The 23,199-nt window shown below is 33.3% G+C and overlaps 1 protein-coding gene across 2 annotated transcripts in view; it reads left to right on the top strand.

Annotated features, from left to right (window-relative positions):
• LOC149422398 (ATP-binding cassette subfamily G member 4) overlaps positions 1-23,199 on the top strand; it is a 100,024-nt gene that overhangs the window by 70,903 nt on the left and 5,922 nt on the right. Inside the window, exons 3-4 of one of the 2 annotated variants that reach the window (XM_089633780.1) lie at positions 7,553-7,679; positions 21,505-21,768. In XM_089633780.1, coding sequence (XP_089489906.1) covers positions 7,553-7,679; positions 21,505-21,768 — 391 coding nt within the window. Of the gene's footprint in view, positions 1-7,552; positions 7,680-16,147; positions 16,294-21,504; positions 21,769-23,199 lie in introns of those variants that run through there. The other variant, XM_089633782.1, reaches the window with a different exon arrangement.

Genomic DNA, 23,199 nt, shown 5'->3' with positions numbered 1-23,199 from the left:
TAGTTTAGAAGAACTAAGCGCACAAACAGACAGATGTGGATGGCGACTTTTTTCTTATTTGCATGTATCATATGCATAAACCTTCCAGAAGAAATTCTATAAATGATAGTAAAAACTCTATCAATTAATCAATCAATCCGTTGCGTAGTTTAGAAGAACTAAGCGCACAAAGAGACAGATGTGGATGGCGACTTTTTTCTAATTTGCATGTATCATATGCATAAACCTTCCAGAAGAAATTCTATAAATGATAGTAAAAACTCTATCAATTAATCAATCAATCCGTTGCGTAGTTTAGAAGAACTAAGCGCACAAAGAGACAGATGTGGATGGCGACTTTTTTCTAATTTGCATGTATCATATGCATAAACCTTCCAGAAGAAATTCTATAAATGATAGTAAAAACTCTATCAATTAATCAATCAATCCGTTGCGTAGTTTAGAAGAACTAAGCGCACAAACAGACAGATGTGGATGGCGACTTTTTTCTAATTTGCATGTATCATATGCATAAACCTTCCATAAGAAATTCTATAAATGATAGTAAAAACTCTATCAATTAATCAATCAATCCGTTGCGTAGTTTAGAAGAACTAAGCGCACAAAGAGACAGATGTGGATGGCAATTTTTTTCTAATTTGCATGTATCATATGCATAAACCTTCCAGAAGAAATTCTATAAATGATAGTAAAAACTCTATCAATTGATCAATCAATCCGTTGCGTAGTTTAGAAGAACTAAGCGCACAAACAGACAGATGTGGATGGCGACTTTTTTCTAATTTGCATGTATCATATGCATAAACCTTCCAGAAGAAATTCTATAAATGATAGTAAAAACTCTATCAATTAATCAATCAATCCGTTGCGTAGTTTAGAAGAACTAAGCGCACAAACAGACAGATGTGGATGGCGACTTTTTCTAATTTGCATGTATCATATGCATAAACCTTCCAGAAGAAATTCTATAAATGATAGTAAAAACTCTATCAATTAATCAATCAATCCGTTGCGTAGTTTAGAAGAACTAAGCGCACAAACAGACAGATGTGGATGGCGACTTTTTTTTAATTTGCATGTATCATATGCATAAACCTTCCATAAGAAATTCTATAAATGATAGTAAAAACTCTATCAATTAATCAATCAATCCGTTGCGTAGTTTAGAAGAACTAAGCGCACAAAGAGACAGATGTGGATGGCGACTTTTTTCTAATTTGCATGTATCATATGCATAAACCTTCCAGAAGAAATTCTATAAATGATAGTAAAAACTCTATCAATTAATCAATCAATCCGTTGCGTAGTTTAGAAGAACTAAGCGCACAAACAGACAGATGTGGATGGCGACTTTTTTCTAATTTGCATGTATCATATGCATAAACCTTCCATAAGAAATTCTATAAATGATAGTAAAAACTCTATCAATTAATCAATCAATCCGTTGCGTAGTTTAGAAGAACTAAGCGCACAAACAGACAGATGTGGATGACGACTTTTTTCTAATTTGCATGTATCATATGCATAAACCTTCCAGAAGAAATTCTATAAATGATAGTAAAAACTCTATCAATTAATCAATCAATCCGTTGCGTAGTTTAGAAGAACTAAGCGCACAAAGAGACAGATGTGGATGGCGACTTTTTTCTAATTTGCATGTATCATATGCATAAACCTTCCAGAAGAAATTCTATAAATGATAGTAAAAACTCTATCAATTAATCAATCAATCCGTTGCGTAGTTTAGAAGAACTAAGCGCACAAACAGACAGATGTGGATGGCGACTTTTTTCTAATTTGCATGTATCATATGCATAAACCTTCCAGAAGAAATTCTATAAATGATAGTAAAAACTCTATCAATTAATCAATCAATCCGTTGCGTAGTTTAGAAGAACTAAGCGCACAAACAGACAGATGTGGATGGCGACTTTTTTCTAATTTGCATGTATCATATGCATAAACCTTCCAGAAGAAATTCTATAAATGATAGTAAAAACTCTATCAATTAATCAATCAATCCGTTGCGTAGTTTAGAAGAACTAAGCGCACAAACAGACAGATGTGGATGGCGACTTTTTTCTAATTTGCATGTATCATATGCATTAACCTTCCAGAAGAAATTCTATAAATGATAGTAAAAACTCTATCAATTAATCAATCAATCCGTTGCGTAGTTTAGAAGAACTAAGCGCACAAACAGACAGATGTGGATGGCGACTTTTTTCTAATTTGCATGTATCATATGCATAAACCTTCCAGAAGAAATTCTATAAATGATAGTAAAAACTCTATCAATTAATCAATCAATCCGTTGCGTAGTTTAGAAGAACTAAGCGCACAAACAGACAGATGTGGATGGCGACTTTTTTTAGTATAATAGATAAGAGAAGATTAAAAGAAAATATTATTCAACAAAATATAATTCCGGGTAGACTGCACGGAAATGAGCAATAATGAGTGCAAATGGTTTGAGTTGTAACTTTATTATACCTCACCTTTTATTAAATGACCTTGTTATGAATCTTCAACGCGATAAATACGTAGTTAATTTAATTCCCAATTATCTGATATGAATAAAAAAAATGTATTCATTGTTTCAAGTGTTAATATCAAACTAATTGGATACTAACGTCTCACGGTTGTTGTGGGAATAAAATGGGCGACCGATTACGCTATAATTTTAAAGCGTTTGCTCGCCATACAATCCCATACAGACCTGTCACACCTAAAAAGATGATGTGTTATAAGTGTTGTCGTTGCGACGATATGTGCTGTGATCTGCTAGCCAGGCGATATTGGAAAATCGTGCGAGGAAGATTATAGCGTAGTGTGTCATCCTAACATATAACACGTATACTCCATGCCCAAATAGCGTAATGTGTCTAAGGTTTAATTCAGACATGAAATGCTACAGAACACGTGTAGGGAGATTTCATGTAAAAAATAATGATTCAAAGAAGTCATAGTAGATAAACATAAAATTCCAATATTGTAACATTTTAGGTATAAAGGTATATCTATCTATCTATCTATACAAATAAAAATGTAAAATTCGTTTGTTCAAAATCTTAAATCTCCGTAAGTTATCCAACGATTGCGTTGAATTTTTGCCACAACGTTGCATTCGAATATGCGTGTGCTTTATATACCTATATTATATATATATGTCACCTGTGAAAGGTTTTGGACAAACATGCTTTTTTTAAAAAAACAGCGTCAGCTGTTGAACATAAAAGCATCACGCGCTATTGTTTCTCTATATGTTTGCAAATTTTGTTAATTAACTATATTAAATAAAAATACAATCACATTACAACAATTCCCAAATTTAGATTTTTCGAAGCTAATTGCGTTGGGGAGTGGCGTCATTATGGTTTAAAAGGTGTAAAAATTCATTAATTGAGGTAAATAATAATTAACTAATAGTAATAAACCTAGATGATAAATTTAAATAACATTATATGTTGTTGATTAATCTGCATAAAAACAGAATAGAAGCATAATAAACTTAAAATAATTAACTTCCTTAAAAATATGTTAGCAAATTTTGTATTATTTCACTTCAATTCATAAAATTTCTAAGTTAATTTTGAAGTTCTGTTGAAGTTATTTTATTATTTCAGATCTGTGATACTGATGTTATAAGAGAACTTCAAAATAACTTTCACAGAAATTGAAAAATAATTTCAAAATTTGATGAATAGTTCAAATTCTGTAAAACAACCTGACCTGGTAATTTCTTGAAAAAAGTTTTTATAATTCCCTATTCAATGGTCATGTTAAGAATTACTCCCATAGTGTTCCTTGCAGAGTTTTATGGAAGAAAATGACAAAACATTCGGTTTATAGTGTGTATACAAAACAAATTTGCAAGGCAATAAGAAGGGAACAATAATACACGACCAAATAACAGCACGAAAACATATAAAACTTAAGCCTAACCCCAAAATATCGAACTGATTGAAGCAACAGCAACGTGAAAATTGTGTCAATTGAACATTATAATTGAAATTACTTTCTAAAGATACTTGAAAATTTTCCATAATGAGAAGAAAAAAAATTGGGGAAGGTTTTTATTGTTTTGGAGTAAATTGTAAAATGACGTATACCCTATACCCATACCACAATCGTGAAAACATACAAATTTTACTAAACTATACGCTGTGAAATCATTTTAAATTTTAGTACGGGATTGGGGTGGTTTTTTTGCATTCATAGATTAAGAAGAAGTGGTTTCAAAAGTACGTATGTAATACAACTCTACCGAATTGAGCTTTCAGTTAAACATTTAAGTTTATGTTAAGATTTTTTTTACACTAACCCCACACAAAGCTCTTCGGATAATAATTTCCCACGGGGCCTATATCGTCTTTTGGGATGCTGTGTGGATTTTTTTATGGAAAGGATGTTTTGGGAAGGTAAAAAATTGGGCTGGAAGACAAAGTTTTGACTTGGTTCCAAAATTACTTGGAAAGAAGGAATTGGAATTAAGGTAACATTTTATCTAAAACTAACAGACGGATTTATATTTTACCGATGGTTTTTACATAAATTCTTTTGCTCTGTTGTCATTTTCTGTGTATTTTCACCGATTCATTTCTTGTCCAATATTTATAATATTTTGATTTTTTTTAACTTAATATATCTACTATTTTTAAGTAATTATGCTGTACAAGTAAATAATATTGTATTCGTAAATAGACTGGCTTCCCAGTTAAGGCGGAATCAGACGGTTCACTCGGGTGAATGTTCATTTTTATTTCATTTCGCGTTCACACGGAACATACAAAATTAGGTATATAGAAATGAACATTCATAAGTCCTTCCCACTATGATGTCGTCGGACAAAGTCGTGTGCCTTGGAATTCGTTTTCTTTAATGAAGAATTTTACACGTCGACAGTGGTGGGTGGGATTTTAACGAGAACTGTGTTGCATTATTGAGAGAATTAGCGGAAAAATATTAATGTAATTCCACTTCATACAAGGCTCTTTAAAAAACAACACTTGATTTCCACGTTAATGTTTAATGGAGACAAATCGGGGGTTTAAGTAAATACGCACAAAATAGGTTTTCAGGTTGTTAGTTTGGATTATTTTAGTGAGTTCATAACCTTCAAACTTAACTTTGGTTGAGAAAAAATGTAACTTTAATGTACCTTTTCTTGTAGTAATTAAGTTGAAACCAAGTGCTATTTATACATTGTTTTGCGTACAAAAAAAGAACATGAAGAGGAATTTATCGAAGATACTTTGATGAGAGATACCTGCACGAACAAAACTGCGAATTGTTCTGAGAGAAATGAACGTGCGTATTCCTACGACATTTAGCAGGGAAGAGAGAGAACGACGTGTTATTTTTTTCATTCCGAGCGCGAGTGAAAGATGCCGAATGCCAAAATCCAACATCGACGGATCTGTTCATTAAAAATAAATTAATTAATTCATTCGGCACTTTTGATTCATTTTGTGTTCAGACGTTTCACTTCGAGTGAAATATTCAAAATGAAAGACAGAAATGAACGAAAAGTGATCCGTCTGATTCCTACTTTAGACCCGAGAATATTTCTCCACTAACTGGGAGATTAAAGTATTTAATTAAGAATGTTATGTTACATATTAATGTGTACGTTTTCATTATAATTTCAATAAAAAATAATGGAAAAAGTATTACGTTTGTGTAAATAAATTGTGAAATATTGTTTGAGCATTTAAAAATATAATTATGTCGGCTCAGTAAAGCTGTAAATCTCAGATTGGAAATAGTGAACACGACCAGTTCTGGTGGCATCCATTTTTATATCTGTGTGGTGTTCTATTTCATCCTTTTGAATTATTACTTATAACATTGTTAGTTATTAAATATTATAAATATCGTTTAATAAGTAAGTTACATTAACAGGTTTGTGCACCTGACGCTTCAAAACTTTTAATACGATTCAGTAAGCAATTTTTAACAGGGTTCTCAAATTGAAGGGCTCATTGCTAACTAAAGAAGATTATCTTTGTTTAATATTAGCCTCTTATTACGTTCCCTTATCGGATTAATCGGATTTTTCTCAGAGCCTGTGCACATCTTTGGGGATGAACTGTGTTGGATTTGGATATAATTTATGTTCAGAGTTTCTAAACATGAGTTTACTGACTCTAACGTAGTGACGAAATGGATTATCTAAAAATGATTTACATGAAAACAAAATTTTATAGTGGTTTTTTTCGGGAAAATTAAATTTAAGATACTTTATTTTATTTATTTATTTTTACATTAGATACATTTAAAGAAGACATAACAGTAATAACATAGCATTATGAGAGCATATATTTAAAATGAGTAAGTACAAGTGTTATTACGTTTTGTTAGGTCGAATTTAGTTCCTAGCTAGGCAGATTGCCTGTTCTAAGGAACCAATTGTTTGTGAAATGCCAAATGTAATTTAATTTTTACTCTTTTTTTAAATTAAGTATACTTATATTAAGTTTTTACTAAATGTGACATTAATAGTTAAACATGTATAGTTTTAAGTGACATTATATAATAGTTTTTCAGTCTTATATTAAGTTTTTACTAATACTATATTGCAACTTGGGACAGGATTTCACTCCTTGCGGAGGATTACTTTTTGTTTTTTTATACTTAAAATTTTCATTCTCACTTTATTTAGCGAGAGAGTTTATGGTAGGGTTTTCATGACCGGCTAATCCAGCGTAGAATTTTTCGGTTTGTGTAAAAATTAAATCCTTTATCAGAGGAATGTTTGTGTCATTGTGAAGAGTGGAAACACTGATCCACTCTGGCGCATTCAATGCTAGTCGAATGGCTTTGTTTTTCAGGGTTTGTAGTTGTTTATGTGTGAGTGAACTGCATATCCCCAAATGGGTGCAGCGTATGTAAAGCCTGGCCTAGTGGTCGTCTTGTAAAGAAGTAATTTACTGTCTGATGATAATCGACAATTTTTACCTAACATCGGGTAGAGTAGAGACTTATTTGCTTACTTGACATTTTCATTGATGTGTTTTCCCCACGTTAATTTCGAGTCCAAAGTTACTCCGAGGTATTTTAATGATTTTTCCCATGGAACCTTTTCACCAAATAGTGTTTTATTCGGTGGTTGTTTAGGCCTTCTGCGTGAGAAGACAGTCGCTACACTTTTTGAGAGATTTATTGAAATTATCCATTTTTTGCACCATTCTTCGATTAGAATGGCTTGGAGCTGTACTCGTCTTGTAGCAGTGGACGCGACAGTCGAGCTTGACATGATATTCTTATCATCTGCGAATTGGGTTATTTTGACATTATGGTTCATTGGTTTGTGAATCTGTGTAGGGTCTTTTTAATGAAAAGAAGAAGATGAAGTTCTGGGAAGGAAAAAGGTGAGTAAGAGAGGGGTGGGTAGGAATCTGGGGGTCTTAAGAATCCATCCCTCCCACTACGGTGCAAGGCGATGGGTGGAAAGAGTCCTGATGCAGATGTAAAAAGGTCTTTCTAAACAGGAGTCAACTTTACGAAAACCAATAACATCACAAAATTCATTATTTTATTTTATTTCCAGGTGTTAAAAAATCTCGAGAGATCCTGAAATCTGTCAGTGGCAAATTTAAATCAGGACAACTGTCAGCCATCATGGGTCCCTCTGGTGCAGGGAAAAGCAGCTTGTTGAATGCTTTGTCTGGATTCAGGTAAACCCATCAACATTATATTTTTCATTATGTATTTTATTATAAGTCACAAGGAGGAAATCCATAATTGGTTTTATTTTAATATTTAATACTTACGTACAAACTGATTAAATGTAAACTGTCGATTTCCCGAAAATGAATAAAAAAAATAATAATAGTAAAAAAATAAAAATAAAGTAATTAAAAAAATAATAATAATAATAAAATAAAATAAATAAACATATTCACTAATTTAGGCTGTCGGTGACTGTGACGGTGTAACTAGATGACTAACTTTGACTGATATTTTCAATATTATTGTAGGTACCTTCCAACTGCCCGAAGAAACTTTGAAAAAAGAATGCTCATTGATATTCTTTGGACAAATTGTATAATTCCTTATTTGAAATTTTAAAAATAAATTAAACATAAAATATTATGTGGTTTATAATTAAATAGGTAGGTACTACAAACATTCGTTTTCGGTACCTACAAAAATGATGTATTTCATATATCAATTATTATTTAAAATAAATAAACATATTTACTAATTTAGGCTGTCGGGGCAAGGGTGCATGATTTAAAATTGTATTCCTAGGTGATACGTGAAATTATTCAGGTTCAAAATTTGAACTGACAAATATAAATCATATCAGACAAGCAATAAATTGCGTACAAAAAATAATTTATCAATTAATAATTCTTTTTTTTAATATAACTAGTTAGCTAATCTATTTAAGCTCTTCATACAGAGTTTTTAGAAATCACCCAAAAAGTCCCCGAAAATCGATGCTAACAGTAATTTTCCTCTTATTTAGAACTAGTCCAGTCAGTGGGGAGTTTTACCTTGCAAAAGGTTAGGTAGTAGCGATTTTGATATATGTTGTTAAGATTGGGACTCTAAGGAAAAAAAAAAGTTTTCGACCTTGGGAGGGTCGAGCTCGACCCGCCATCTTGGATTGAAGGTGCCAAAATTTGTTTTTTTCAAAATAATTGTGATGTGGTCGTTTTTACAACCAAATTGCTGAAGGCAAACTTAAAGACAACTAAATTACCTACGTTTTTTGTGCAAAGTTTTTTTTTTTAAGTCTAATAGGTAACGAGTTACAGTGGCGGAAATGTGAATATTTTTCTAAAAAATGATGAAATTCCCAACTTTGTAATTTTTTCGGGTTATTCATTACATAATAATAATAATTTTGCTAACTCATTTCCACACCACCATGAGGTAGAGAACATGGCGCATTTTTTTTACTGTGGTATCCCCAGTAGGTCTACTCCACAGATATACCAGCGATGGTAGATTTCGAAATTATGTTACTATAAATTATGTTACTTAATAACAGTCTTCGTCATCAATGTCATCATCTAACTCATTGCCTGTGATACTGAGATTCTGGGCTTCCATTGACAAAATCTCTTCTTCTTCGTCCTCGACATCGATGTGAACCTCTGGTGAATTTCGGCATGTTTGATCATTACAGCACCCACCTACAATAGAACACTTCAATCCAGCTTTCCTGCAGCTACATGCAACGCCGCATCCTTTTTTACAATTGCATGAAATAAATTTTAATAAAGTCTTGGGTGCTGGTTTCTTTGTCATTCCGGAACTCATTACTGGAGAAAAAGAACTTTACTTTACAGGAGAAAAAGAACATTACTGGAATTCATTACTGGAACAAGCCTGTTGGTGTCACGTTTCCAGCCCCAGTTTTCTGGATTTTTTTGGATTCCATACCATTTTTGGACTTGATGGTACGTTCTTAATGCATGGTACCGTGCAGCGTCGTTCGTTGGTGGCAAAGAGGCAAGATTGAATTTGCTTTTTGTTGTCGACTTTGCGAAACGTTTGTAGCGGACTTCTTCCAAGGTTTCCTCATCCATGTCACCCCCGTACAAAGCAACAAGAAAGCGCGTTCCTGAAACTGCTATGTCTTCTGGTGTTGCATCATGTTGTTTGAAGATTCCCATCATGGCATTGAGTCTTGTGTCGTTTTACACAAGCGAACAAAATTTTGTTTTTCCTTGGTTGAAGAAGGACGATGTTGTATCGCAGCCGCTAAAGGCATGAAGAAACAGAATATTCTCAGCCGCCTCTTTGTATTTCACACTATTCGCGGAATACAGTCTTTCAAAAGTTTTGCCTCTCACGGGTTTGCGAAGATATATACTACTTTTGGGTGGTGCTAATGCTGTCAGCAGAACTAGGAGATCAACGTCTTCGCCAATAATGAAAACAGCGTCATATGATGAACACAAAGAAATCGCAGTATTGACAATCAACTCGTCAGCATCTTCTTCAGCCTGCTTAACTGTAAAATCATCCTGTATAAATTGCTTTGTAAGCATCGAAATCAGACGGACTTAGTTATTTTCATTGGCTAAAAATCGTTCTTGTGAAACTTGAACTGGCATTGTTTCATCGAAAAGAACATCTGCAGACATGTGCTTCTTCGATCGGCGAAGTCTTTCTGCGGTTTTCGTATTTTTTTCACCATCATCAAGCGGATATCCATCGAAAACAATGACTGCATGTGATTCATAGTGATTTCTTACATAGTGAACGTACTTCTCGCAAATTGACCCAAAATAATCATTCCGATTCCATACAACTTTATGTAAAAGATATCCTCCATCCACAACATTATAATATGTTCGTACAAAATTTATCAAGAAAACTGGAGTTTTACAATTTTTTGTCAAAATTTTCTTCTTTCAACCGCTGTAACTCGTTACTTATTAGACTTACAAAAAAAAACTTTCCACAAAAAATGTAGGCAATTTAGTTTTCTTTAAGTTTGCGTTAAACAATTTGGTTGTAAAATCAACCACTTTTCAACAAATTTTGGCACCTTCAATCCAAGATGGCGGGTCGAGCTCGACCCCCCCAAGGTCGAAAACTTTTTTTTTTCTTTAGAGTCCCAATCTTAACAACATATATCAAAATCGCTACTACCTAACCTTTTGCAAGGTGGAGCCCTTTTTTATCCCCCACTGACTGGACTAAACGTCAAATGTGCAAAAATTCATCAAAAGTATCATTATATCAATAACAATACCATCAGTATATTTCATCAATCTTGGAATAAAACTATACAAGCTCTGTTTTGAAATCATACTGATAAAAAATTCTGTAACTGTGCTTTGAATAAACTGGCAACATTGCTTTTGGCGGCCCGACGCATGCGCGTTTGGTTCTCTCTCCAGAATTCAGATCGGCAGTTTTGATTTATCATCGTGATTTCGTTCATAAATTCATTTTGAACAGACAGGCTGAGCAACAGCAACGCGTGACGGGGTTAAGCTAGTTATACATAAAACCCATTCAAATGTATGAAAGAAAACCATGGCTCACAACTCTTGCCGCTAGGAGGCGCTAATGTAGCATGTCGTCGTCAGAATGTATGGGAAATGTCAGAAGTCGGTCGTATTATTTATATTATTGGACTAACATATCTCTAGTTTTAAGCATAATTGAATTTAACTAATTTGGTCTCCCTCTACATGCTGAGTATTTTTTACCATAAATAAAGAAAAAATAACGTGTATTGCTTTCACGTCTAACAGATGGCGCTGTTTAAAAAAAAATTGTTAATGTCACAGATGACAAAAAGGATGTTTTTGCGTGTCACAGGTAACATCTATAATATATAGGCATATAAAAACACGCGTATTCGAATGCGACGTAATATCAAAATTACGTCGCATTCGAATACGTATTTTTGCGTGTCACAGGTGACATCTATAATATAATATGGGTATATAAAAATACGCGTATTCGAATGTGACGTAATATCAAAATTTCAAAGCAATCTGTGAAGAATTTTCGGAGATTTAAGATTTGGAACAAACGAACATTTACATTTTTATTTACATAGATTGTTTTTTGTGTTTCAAAAGTATCTACATCTCTGGGCGTTAAATAAATCAAATGATTTTTATTTTGTACAAAATAAACATTATTAATATCAGGGTAATAATTCATTTGCAGGTATAATATAAGGCAATATTTCTCTTTCATTATTATGTATCTATATATTTTATTTGAATGTGTGCTATGCGTGTGTGTATGAGAGGAAGGTGTTATTTCTTTAGTTTTCAAAAAGATTTTTAATACTTTTGTTATGTTTTTTTAGTTAATCGTTAATAAAATTTTCATTATACACGGTGTCCGGAAACTCGTAGTACAAGCGGGAAACTGGTGAATCTACATCACATTTGGAGTCGATTTTGTAGTATAATTTTTTTTTGATTTGAGCTTTCGTTTTCGAGTAAACCGAGTCAGAATTTAATTTTTTTTTATCAAATTCTTATAAATTATTACTGAAGATCAAAGTACCCAACTAATTAAAACTATTTAAAAGTAAAACAAATAAAGAAACCCGGGTTTAAAGCATTATTTTGAAATCACCCTTCATTTAATCCGGTGTAATCATAAAACATTTCTGCTCTGCAGGGTTAAAACATATGTTGTTCTAAAATTCATACCTATCTCTAACATATTCGCAAAATATAACTTTCTCTAGTATGCTGGGTTCAACAAACATATGAAGAAAAGAGACGCACGATAAGCAGATGTCACATTTCTGTTAAAAAATCGTAAGTAGGTTAGTTTTGGTTTATGGGTCGCCGCAGCTTGCTGTATTTATGTGATTGTTTACATTGTTTACATTGCATTTTGCTTTAAGAAGTTTTCTCGTTAATTTAAACATAAAATCGAATTGTCGTCGAAATTTGTGTGTTTTAAATTCCCGTTATTATTGTTTTGATAGTGATACTTTAAGATTTATCATCGATGCGTTCGACGTGTTTGAAAACAGTTGTACGTTTTTAATGTTTTGATTTTGAGACTTATCATCGGTGCCTTCGACGAGGTAAAAATTAACTCAGACATGATTCAAATAGTGCAATAATCAATCATCAGACAGACCCAACTGTGCTTGGAAGTTAACGGTGAACATTTAAAATAATTTATGTGACGTGTTTGTGTTTTTAATTGGAGATCGGAACATCGCTACATATAGTGAGTACCTACCTATGCTAATAATAATTCCTATCCGTTGCGTCGGCGTCTCAGATCGAATGACGAAAAAATTTTAACCCTGAAATAGCCGAAAAAAAATTTTTTTTTGTTTTTTTTGTTTTGGTGAAAATGCTCAAATCAAAAAAACTTTGTTTATTTGGGTTCCCCATGTGGTGTAGATTCTCCAGTTTCCCGCTTGTACTACGAGTTTCCGGATACCGTGTATATGTATATTTTTAATATTTTTAAAGTTTTTTTTTTTTTAGTTTCAGTTTTCAGTATTTTTTTGTTTATTTTGAATTATTTAAAGCTATTATTAAGGGATCTTATATTTTCTGGTAATTTATTTAAAAAAATCCTAGATTTATTCTATATTTAGCAACTTAAAATAAATAATTTACACACATTATGAACAAAAGTCCTAAAACTGTGCCTTGTGGTATCGAGAATAAAATAAATATAATTATTAGATGATTAAATCATTGTTGTGGATTGCGGCAACAATCTAAAAACACCCATCACCTTCTCTGACTTCACTCATAATAACCTCACTCCGCTAATTACAGCTGATCCCAATCAAGTGCCCTGCACAACGATCATTGTAATGCTAATTATTACAATTACTGTGCGAGTTCACTTCTCGGCCTCGGCCTTCTTGAATTAATATTTATAATAGGTACACGGTATTTCTTTATAATAAGACTAACTTTGACTAGATATGTAGTTGACTGATATGCGTTTTAGAAAATCTGCTTCATTAACTTTATTAACTGCGTCTTTCTTTAACTAGATGACTAAATTTGAATGAGATTTTCAATATTATTGTAGGTACCTACCTACCTGCCCGAAGAAACTTTGAAAAAAGAATGTTCAATGAGATTCTTTGGACAAACTGTATAATTCCTTATTTGAAATTTAAAAAAATACATGAAATACATAAAATATTATGTGATTTATAATTAAATAGGTAGGTACTACATACATCCGTTTGCGGTACCTACGATTATTATGTAGTTCATATATCAATTATTATTTATCAATTTTCCCTACTTTCGATGAAAATTCATCAAATTTTTTCACAGATAATCAATTTTATTTTCTGTGGCCAAGGAAAAGGAGTTTTTTTTCACGCTCTTTGATTATTTTTTAAGTGGTAGCAGAGATAAATTGTTTTGTAAGGTTTCAACTCCATACTACATCCGTTCATTAGTTAATCACATTAACATTAATTACACAAACAAAACGAATATTTCCAGTTGGGAAACTCCGAATTAGTTCGGCCAGCAAAGTATTAAAATTAGTAGTTACATTGTAGGAGTCAATTTGTTTACAATAATTATTGGCAACAGAGGAGGTGTTTAGAGTGTTCAGAAGGCAAAGGACGGGCTGTTTCACAGAATTTGAACAATTCATCAAATTTCAACGTTAATTTTCTAACCTGCGAAAGTATTATTCAAATTCTTTAATTGTGTCATTACGGGCCAGTTGCTTCACATAACGGAAATAATAAAAGAACTTTCACAGAACTTGAAAATGAACTTTGAAATTTGATGAATTGTTCAAATTTTATAAAACATCCCGTCCTAACAGTTTTGCAAAACTGTTAGAATAATTGAATGTTGTGAATAATTCGACAAAATAAAATAAAGATGAAATATATGTTGAGGGACCTAAGTGTATTGTTTTTTACAAAGAATTGTATTTTCTTCGACACAAGACTCTAATAACGGGGTTTTGCTCAAGGGTCACATTTGAATTGATAGAGAAATCACTACGGATGTAAGATTAATAAAAACAGCTGTAAGCACCAGATTTTATTTTTCTAGACGATGAATTAGTAACTTCCCGGGGAATTCCCTTAGAAACATCTGAGATGTTAGTAATACGTTCATCAGAAATAATTAAAACAAACCTCGCGGAAAAATCAAATTTCTAAGTCTGCTAGGGCAAATTCATCAGTATCCATTACTCCGGGCCGCTCACCGAATATTGTTTTTATACGATTCCCAATTGATTTTAGAGATTTGCTAGGGAAAATTCAACCTTGGGTCTGTCCAATACACTAGGGCCGCGCGTCGCATGTTTTTGTGCATGGCTTCTCCACTTATGTCGTTAAGATTTCGACTTTATTTTAGGGTATTGTCTCGTCTTAAATGTAATAGTTTGTCTTTTTAAAATGTATAACGGCGAATAAAGTTAAAGAATTTAAACGAAAACATAATCACTCAAGAAAATAATTGAAATAAAACTTCCATTTTGAAAGCGGTAAAAATCACAGAACTCGTTACTATATTATAGAGCGGTGAAGATTTTCCACGAAATACCGTCCAATATTAAAGATGAGGATAAAAATTTAAAAAATAAGTGACGAAATGATATGTTAAGTGTAATTTGGGTGATTTTTTAAAACACATGTCTTGTGTAAATATAATACGCACCATTTTAAGTTAAGAGGAAGCTACAAGCCAAAAATATGTACATTCTTGGTATACCTTATATTGAGGGTAACAGGCATTAAAATCGCTTGACAAACGGAGTCTAGAAACGTTCGGTTTCAAGCACAAAACAGGTTTTTATTTATTTTGTAAATAATTTTATAAGAAAGCAAAAAAGTTAATCAAGTGAAACTGTCACATATAATCTTAGCTATAGTACTGTATTTTTTAAAAGTTGTTTCCTTTACGCGTTCATGCATTTCTATTGAAAAAAAAAAAATTTTAGTAGTTTACATTTATATTTTTTATTTATTTGTATTCTACTCAAGCAAAACGATAGGAAAACCTTAAATTTATCTAAAGCATATATTTGGTATTCATAATGTACACCAATTCGTTATAAAGATTATTAAAAGTAGTGATTTAGCATTTAGCATTGTCATTTTACGGGGCTCAGTAACAGGATATCATTGTGGATTTTTTTCACAGAAGTAAAGACAATAAAGCTAGTCCCAATAAGTTCCAATATATTTATAATTTATTGAAGGGATCCCACAAGGAACGGAGATCACTCTTCAGATGGAATATCTTGGAAAGAAGTAGGTGACGCCAGAGCGGCAAAGGAGCATCAGATTCTGTCTATGTCCTAAATTTCTCAGGTAACTGACCTGAGCGGTCCGTGTAACCTGAAGTTAACCTCTGACGAGAGGGACGCAGACGCTGAGGGCACCATTAATTAGGCTACTTAGTACCTACCTACTTATATATGGTGAGATTTTTTCCCATGCGGACCCGCCAAATCCGCGCGCGTTGACCGCAACTACGCGGTGGCGGTGGCTGCGCGTCACAGACATAGGAATTAATATGTCTATACTGCGCGTGAATTCAGAGCCGGAATAATATACTTTTTAATAAGAAAAATAATCAGGATGTAATCTGTTATTATTTTCGTTTGAGCACTCTAGTGGCTTTGTAATCCTTGCCAAGGTCTTCTTAGAATTCCAGTATTAATTTCACCTACAAATAAAATTTTATGTTTAAAAGTGGTAATAATTTATATTTTTATTTTATCCAAACGGACGACGAGGAAAACGACGACGAAATTCACGATGCGTTAATACAACAGACCGGAAATTGGTCAAATAAGCAGTAACAATAATTCCGCGTTATTCAGGTGTGTTTCGCTTCATTGCTTGTTGTCAACTAATTCTCTATCTGTCTACAACATAAATGTCAAAGCACGATGATATTTGATGCCATTTGCAAAAATTATGGCACATTTTCATTATTTTTTATTATTACCCCATCACGTATATAAAATAGGTAATACGTAATTTTAACTTTATTTATTTTGTAAAAAAATGTAAAAACCAGTAGATTAAGAAATATAAAGTTAGCATATAAGGTTACAAAGAAGGTTACACGTAGGTACATATTATGGTTAAAAGTTAAATAATACTTCGTGACAAAATTTATTGAAGGAGACATGGAAAATATCCACATTTCCTACGAGGCAGTTAATTAACCCAGTAAGTCTTCTCAAGGGCATCAGCATTGGTCCTTAGTTAATTAGTGCACCTGGGATGTATTAGAAGCCGGTGTTGACGGCTTCGCGTGAAATAATCCGGGATATAGAATCCTATTTCAGCCAAAATGTCAGCAGTAATTCGACATCCCTCCTTGAATTAGATAACCAACGTCCCGAGAAAGATGCTATTGGAAACAGCTACGGGTAAAAAACGAACTCTCTCATGTATCGTAAAAATTACTTCCAAAATTTTTCTCGACTTTTCATAGACAGTGTCTTCAGGACCCCATACCTGAGATCTCCTCAAGAATGCCACGCACTAAAGCAGAGCTTCCCAAACTTTTTTTCCCCGTAGACCACTAGCCAAATATATTTTTTCCGTAGACCCCCTACCTGCCGAATATTGAATTTTCCTAAAACTGTTAACGTCCCATGTGATAATCATTTATCTTTTTCGTACGAAGATTCCCTTCCCTTGCCTATCCGACAACCGGGTGGCGGTATAGTTCCTCTGTCTTTACATTGTGCAGACAGGGGCGCCCTTGTGAGGTATTACACCAGATGAAAATGGAGCAGGATAAGCAACGGAAATTTCTTTCTGTGTCTTGTTAGCGCTTATTCCGATCAGTTCGTCTTGTCATATGATATCCGATTCTTCAACATTCCACTTCCACAGTCAAAATGACCTCAAACTTAGTTTTGAAGTCTGTGTGGAGCTCATTTAAATGTTGAACGTCATTATTACCCTGGACGGTTTTCAAAAACAAGTGGAACTAGGAAAATTCGCGGCTTCCAATGTGCAATGTTTTACTTGAATATATTAATTCTGACCAGAAAATGAACTTAGACTCTATTTATATACCTCAATAAACAACTTTACGCAATATAAAAATACAAATATCAAATAAGTCATTTCTCAGTTTATTATATTTGTGTTAGGTCTCCTTAACTCCTAAATGTTGACTTGAGGTAAATAGGGGTCCGCTCGTATGTACCCCTATTTGAATCTCGTGGACCCCCGTTTTTTTCTCGCTGACATAGACCCCCAGCATGCCGTTATCGACCCCTGGGGGTCTATATAGACCACTTTGGGAACCTCTGCACTAAAGCATCCTTATAACTGCAAGGTTGGTCCTGTTCCTATACCTTCTCAATTCAATAGATAAAATTTCAGAAGATCAGTTGATAGGTAGGTATACAATCGAATCGTATCTCATATCGATCGCTCGTACAACATTTTGTTTTTGGATTTAACCCCTTGGGCAATTTCGGGAGATATTATTCACGTAGAGTATTTTTGGGAGAAATTTCTTCCAGCCTGACACGGTATCACAGTTTTGCTATCTGATTTTGTATTACGGTGAAATCGTGAGATGTACACAGTGGTAGAAAGCGAGAATACAACGCTTTAGTTTGCATACAAAAATTGACCATAGACGTTCCCGAAAAATTTTAAATAATTCTCTGAAACCTTTAGGATGGGTTGCTTCGCAGAATTTTAACAATTCACCAAATTTCAACGTTCATTTTCGGGTTCTGTGAAAGTCCTATTCAAGTTCTGTTATTATATCATTATAGGCTAGTTGCTTGACAGAACTGAAATAATAACAGAACTTTAATAATAGAAAGAAAAAAATTAATAATTGTTCAAATTCTCCGAAACAACCCATCCTTATCATTTGAAAAATAATTGTCGAAGTTTTAAAAATTTTATATTTCAATTTTTTAAATATAAAACGAATAAAGTGAAGTGACAGAACTTTTATAAAAAAGTCTAATTAAATATAATTTTAGTTTCGGGTTAAATGTTAATTTCAGTTTATACGATAAAAAGCTCACCGATATTTCCGTTCAAATTTTTAATTATATTTGTTGATTTATCAAACTAAAATCTGAAAATCTTTCGTCTGCTTTTAAGAATAGTATTTTCTTTTGAAACACCATAAGTTACCATACCTTTCCCATAAGTTGAGGTTCGGTTCAGCAGTTTGGCTCGCATATGTATACGTAGCATAAGAGCAGTAGATTGCAAAATGTCAAGAGACTTTAGGGCTTAAGGTAAAGCTTCACGAAAGTCCTACTGGTCGGTTTTCGGTTGATAATAATGAAACCTTCCCCAAAACAAAAATACAAAAAGTGTACTAGGTGTATAAGCCTACTATTTTTCGAGCTGAACTTCCTGTATCCTGAAATCCCTGTATTAGAAAAAGTGTTTTATTTGAAATCACAATTATTAATACTACGAGTTTCAAGTCACTGTGTAGTGTTGGTATGCAGCGCACATTGTGATAATTTCAATATTAAACATGGGGAAAATGCAACTACTAGTTGGGTCATTTGACGAGGTACAATTGTTGTCAAAATATATTTGTTGATAAACAAAATGCTGCATTACCAAAGCTAATTTATACATTATACATTTTTATTTGTAAAAGTAATTTCGTTCCAATGTCAATAACGCGAATGAAGATATTTCCACTGATGCCAACTTGAGTTTTTAGTAGGTAGCTTAATGGGGTGTTAAGGGGCGTACTTGACATTCTTTACCAGTAGTTCTTTACAAGTAGAATATATGTAGTTTATTGGGACTTTTTGATTTTTGTATATTATTTTGATATTAAATAAAAAAAAAAAAATAAAAAAAAAAAAAAATAAAAAAAAATAAAAAACGTTTTAGGGTATTGGACATAAATTAAATAGGTACATATGGATAAAAACATCCTTTTACTAGCGTACTTACTCATTAAGGTTTCAGTCAATAATATAATATCTATATTTAGGTACATTTATTCTGAAAATCATTATACAGAGCTTTATCCCAGAGTGGGTTTTAGCTTTTTTTAAACCTTTTATGTATTCAATAATGTTGTTATTCAATTTACAAAAAACAGTTTATTTATAAACAAGTTCTGCTGTGTAAATCTAATATTTAGTAATATGTAAAATAAAGACCAAAAATTAAAATGGAGTTCTGCAAATTAAACTTGATAATGATAAATAAATAAAAAAAAAGTGATTCCTGAAATTATTTGGAGTCGAAATTGTAAAAGCGATTTGGTCTTTGGTGACTTTTTTTAATGTTTTATTTATTTTTATTTACTTCTTTCTTCAAAACCAAACAACAACTAAAATTTCTTTCACATGCACCCTAACCCCGTCCCTAACTATCCAATACCTACTCATTTTTAAGTTGATAAATATTAAAAAAAATCTTTAAAAAGTAAACGGATACCAAAATTTAATTTACATTGTTTACTCCAAATAATGTCAGGAATCACTTGTTAAAATAAGTCAAGTACCTCCCTTAACAGCCTGTAAACACAAATGTAGTAGATAAGTAGGTGGCTTTATTTTATTACCCATGGCGTATATTTTTTCTACTAGGTTACAATCCTTATCCCACCCACAAATATCGTAAATATAGTGACAGATCCCGTTTCGGCTGTTTTGCTTGGACAGGGATCCATTATTATTTTTATGTTTTTTTTTTGTGTTATATTTATGCATGTATTGTAAATCAAAATTTAAAAAATAAACAATTGTTTGTGTTATAGCTTTGATTCCTTGCTAATAAAAAATAACCCTTTGGGACCTAAAAAAAATAAAAATAAGATTAAAAAAATCTAGTGAGCAAAAATATATCTATATGTGGAAATAAAAATGCGGTACTCAAAGGGTTAACACCCTGTATACACAGATTCAGAATATAAGTACGTAGATTTATTTTATTACCAGACTTCGCCCAAGTTTATAAATTTTAGTAGGGAATTTATTACCCAGCTTCGCCCAAGTAGAATATATGTACACATTTTTTCCGCCTGTTATGAAACATGGCGAACAAATAGACAAATATTATTTATTTTTTCATGTTCTCCATAAAACGGTTATACAACATTATATCATGGAGAAGATTACAAATTAAAAAGTTTACAGAGGCAGTTTTACTATTTTGTGATATGTGTTAAAAGATAGTTACTGAATTGTCTGTAGGTGACATTGAAAATGTCGATGGCTAATGCAGTTTATTGGCGCGTTCTGATAGGCAGAAGTCCTCGCTTTCGGAGCATATAAGAGTTTATGGGATCTCCCTCGAGTATAATTGTTAGGGACATAAAAGTTAACCTCTTTCAACATAGGCGGACAGTGTATTGTACCAGAGATTAACTTAAAAAAGTGTTTGCCTAAAAATATTTTTCTGCGGGCTTCTAATGTATTAAAATCAAGCATTCCTGTTAAGAATTAATGTGTTATTTCACATTTAATTCATACATGAAATAACATATACGTAGTGATAGTGTATTTGCGGCATGTTATAGAGTCTTAGATACCTATAATCAGTATCACCTTGGTGAAAAACCACCATTCAAAATCAAAACGTTGCTTTAACTGATCTTAGCTATAATTGGTGACGTAATCTCCAATTGGGATGCCATAGTCCCGCTGCCTACAGACAGTGGAGCGCAGTTGGGACTTCTGTGCGGTACTAAGGGCTTGATTCAGATTAATGGCGTTGGCATATAAAACATTTTCTCAAAATCAATCGAAAATTAATATTTTTGGTGCTTAGACCCTATTTTATTACAAGTCTTCATAATACCTACATGACCTATCTATACCTATCATCACCACGACTTGAACATGGAACTTGAACGTGGTATCTTGATACCACACAACAGAACACATTTTCTAGCACAGCATGACAATAGGGATGGTGCTATTAAATGTAATTTCTAAACCAGTTGATATGACCTTTTGTATTCCGATCCTATACATCTTCCCAAATGTTAAGAATGTTAAAATAAGAAATCTTTTACTGTAAATGCGTGATTAATCTGTCATACAATCCAACAATTCCAGATCCGAAGGGGTGTGCGGCGAGCTGCTCGCGGGCGGGCAGGAGCGCAAGCGGCGCGACTTCCACAAGCGCTCGTGCTACATCACGCAGGACGACCTCTTGCAGCCGCTCCTGACTGCCGGCGAGCTGATGTCTCTGGCCGCAGCACTCAAGATGCCCGCAGGCACCCCCCGCCGGTCCACGTGCGCGGCTATCTTCGCCAACATGGGCCTGTCGGGGCACGAAAACACCCGAACGGACTTGCTATCGGGGGGGCAGAAAAAGAGGTAAAACGGGTGGGGTTATTTTATATAAGAAGGGGGATTTGGGGATAGGAATGAGGTCATCCTTGAAATGTATTATATTTAAAGAGTTATTAATGATAGTGATTTTTTTGCCATAAATATTTCCAAAAATGACGAAGTTATGGATCTTTTATATACTGAACTTGAATAAACGCATGCAATGGTGTCCCGTAACGTCACACGAGATACAATTCAGTACAATTGTTTTTACAAAGTGTTTGGTGACTAGATCTAGCGAGGTACTACCCCGCCTTCCTCTTCCCCATCTACTTCCCCTCTCCACTACCTTCAGCCTCACAACATACCCCGATTAGGGATGCCGTAGTCTCAATGGTTCCAGAAGGTTGGGAGCAATTGGGACTCTTGTGCGGTATTCACATAAAAAAGGTGGTCTAATAACCAACGCAGAACAGGGTATTTTCATTGTTTTATTTATTCTCAAAAAAGTGAGGAAAAAATTATGATAATGAAGATATATTTAGTTTATTTTTATGTTGACGAATAAATTTCCTACACGATATACGATTTATAATGTGCCATTTTCGTAACACTAAGCACGTGCAAAAGTACAGTCCAAGAAAGTCAGAAAAATCGGTACAAATTGATATAAGTAGGTGACAAAATTAATCTTATATACAAATCATACATTTTTTTCACATATCCTATGAAAAGTGCCAAGACTCGAGGCTTCCTTTACGGCTTTAGGAAGGCTACTAAACATAGTACCTATTCTGGATTTAAAAAAACAAATACAAACGTTTATGAGACGTTTGGAAGGCTACTGTGTAATCATAGTACCTACTCTTGATGAAAAAACACGTACAAATGTTTATGAGACCGTGTCAGGCTGCAAGATATATCTCCTAAAAAGACTACAGGTGTTTGCTATCGGTAAAGAATATCTCCCAAAATTGCTCAAGAGGTTAATTACATACACGCTCAATATTATGTTGGACACTAAAAAAATAAACAGACACACCATTGTGTTACATGCCAAAATCTGTGTAAAGCGGAAGCAAATGACAACCATATACATAATACTCGATATTACTACATAGTAATGCACTCGAGCGAGTTTTGGCAAATTATGCCAAGTTTGCAAAAACGATTTGAGCGATCGCTTGCCATAAATATGGGTTGGACGGTGAAATTTGGGTTGATTCTTTTGCTTTATACCGCAGTAAGCTGTTTCATATGTTGCCATATTAATTTTTTGAGAAATTGTATTAATAAATTAATTATGTAAAGGTAAATATGTATACAACTCCAAATGCTCGAGTGGATAGGAATGTTGTGAGGCTGAAGGAATTCGAGAATAGAAGGATGAAGGTTGGTAACATTAGTAAGAATCTGTCTATTCAGATCTTGTACTTTCATTGCATTTAATTATGTATGTAGAATTACCCACATAAA

The sequence above is a fragment of the Hesperophylax consimilis genome, chromosome 7, assembly GCF_061612785.1.
Source record: "Hesperophylax consimilis isolate HC1 chromosome 7, BYU_Hcon_1.0, whole genome shotgun sequence".
In the NCBI taxonomy this organism is placed as follows: Eukaryota; Metazoa; Arthropoda; class Insecta; order Trichoptera; family Limnephilidae; genus Hesperophylax; species Hesperophylax consimilis.
This window is presented reverse-complemented; position numbering and strand designations above follow the sequence as displayed.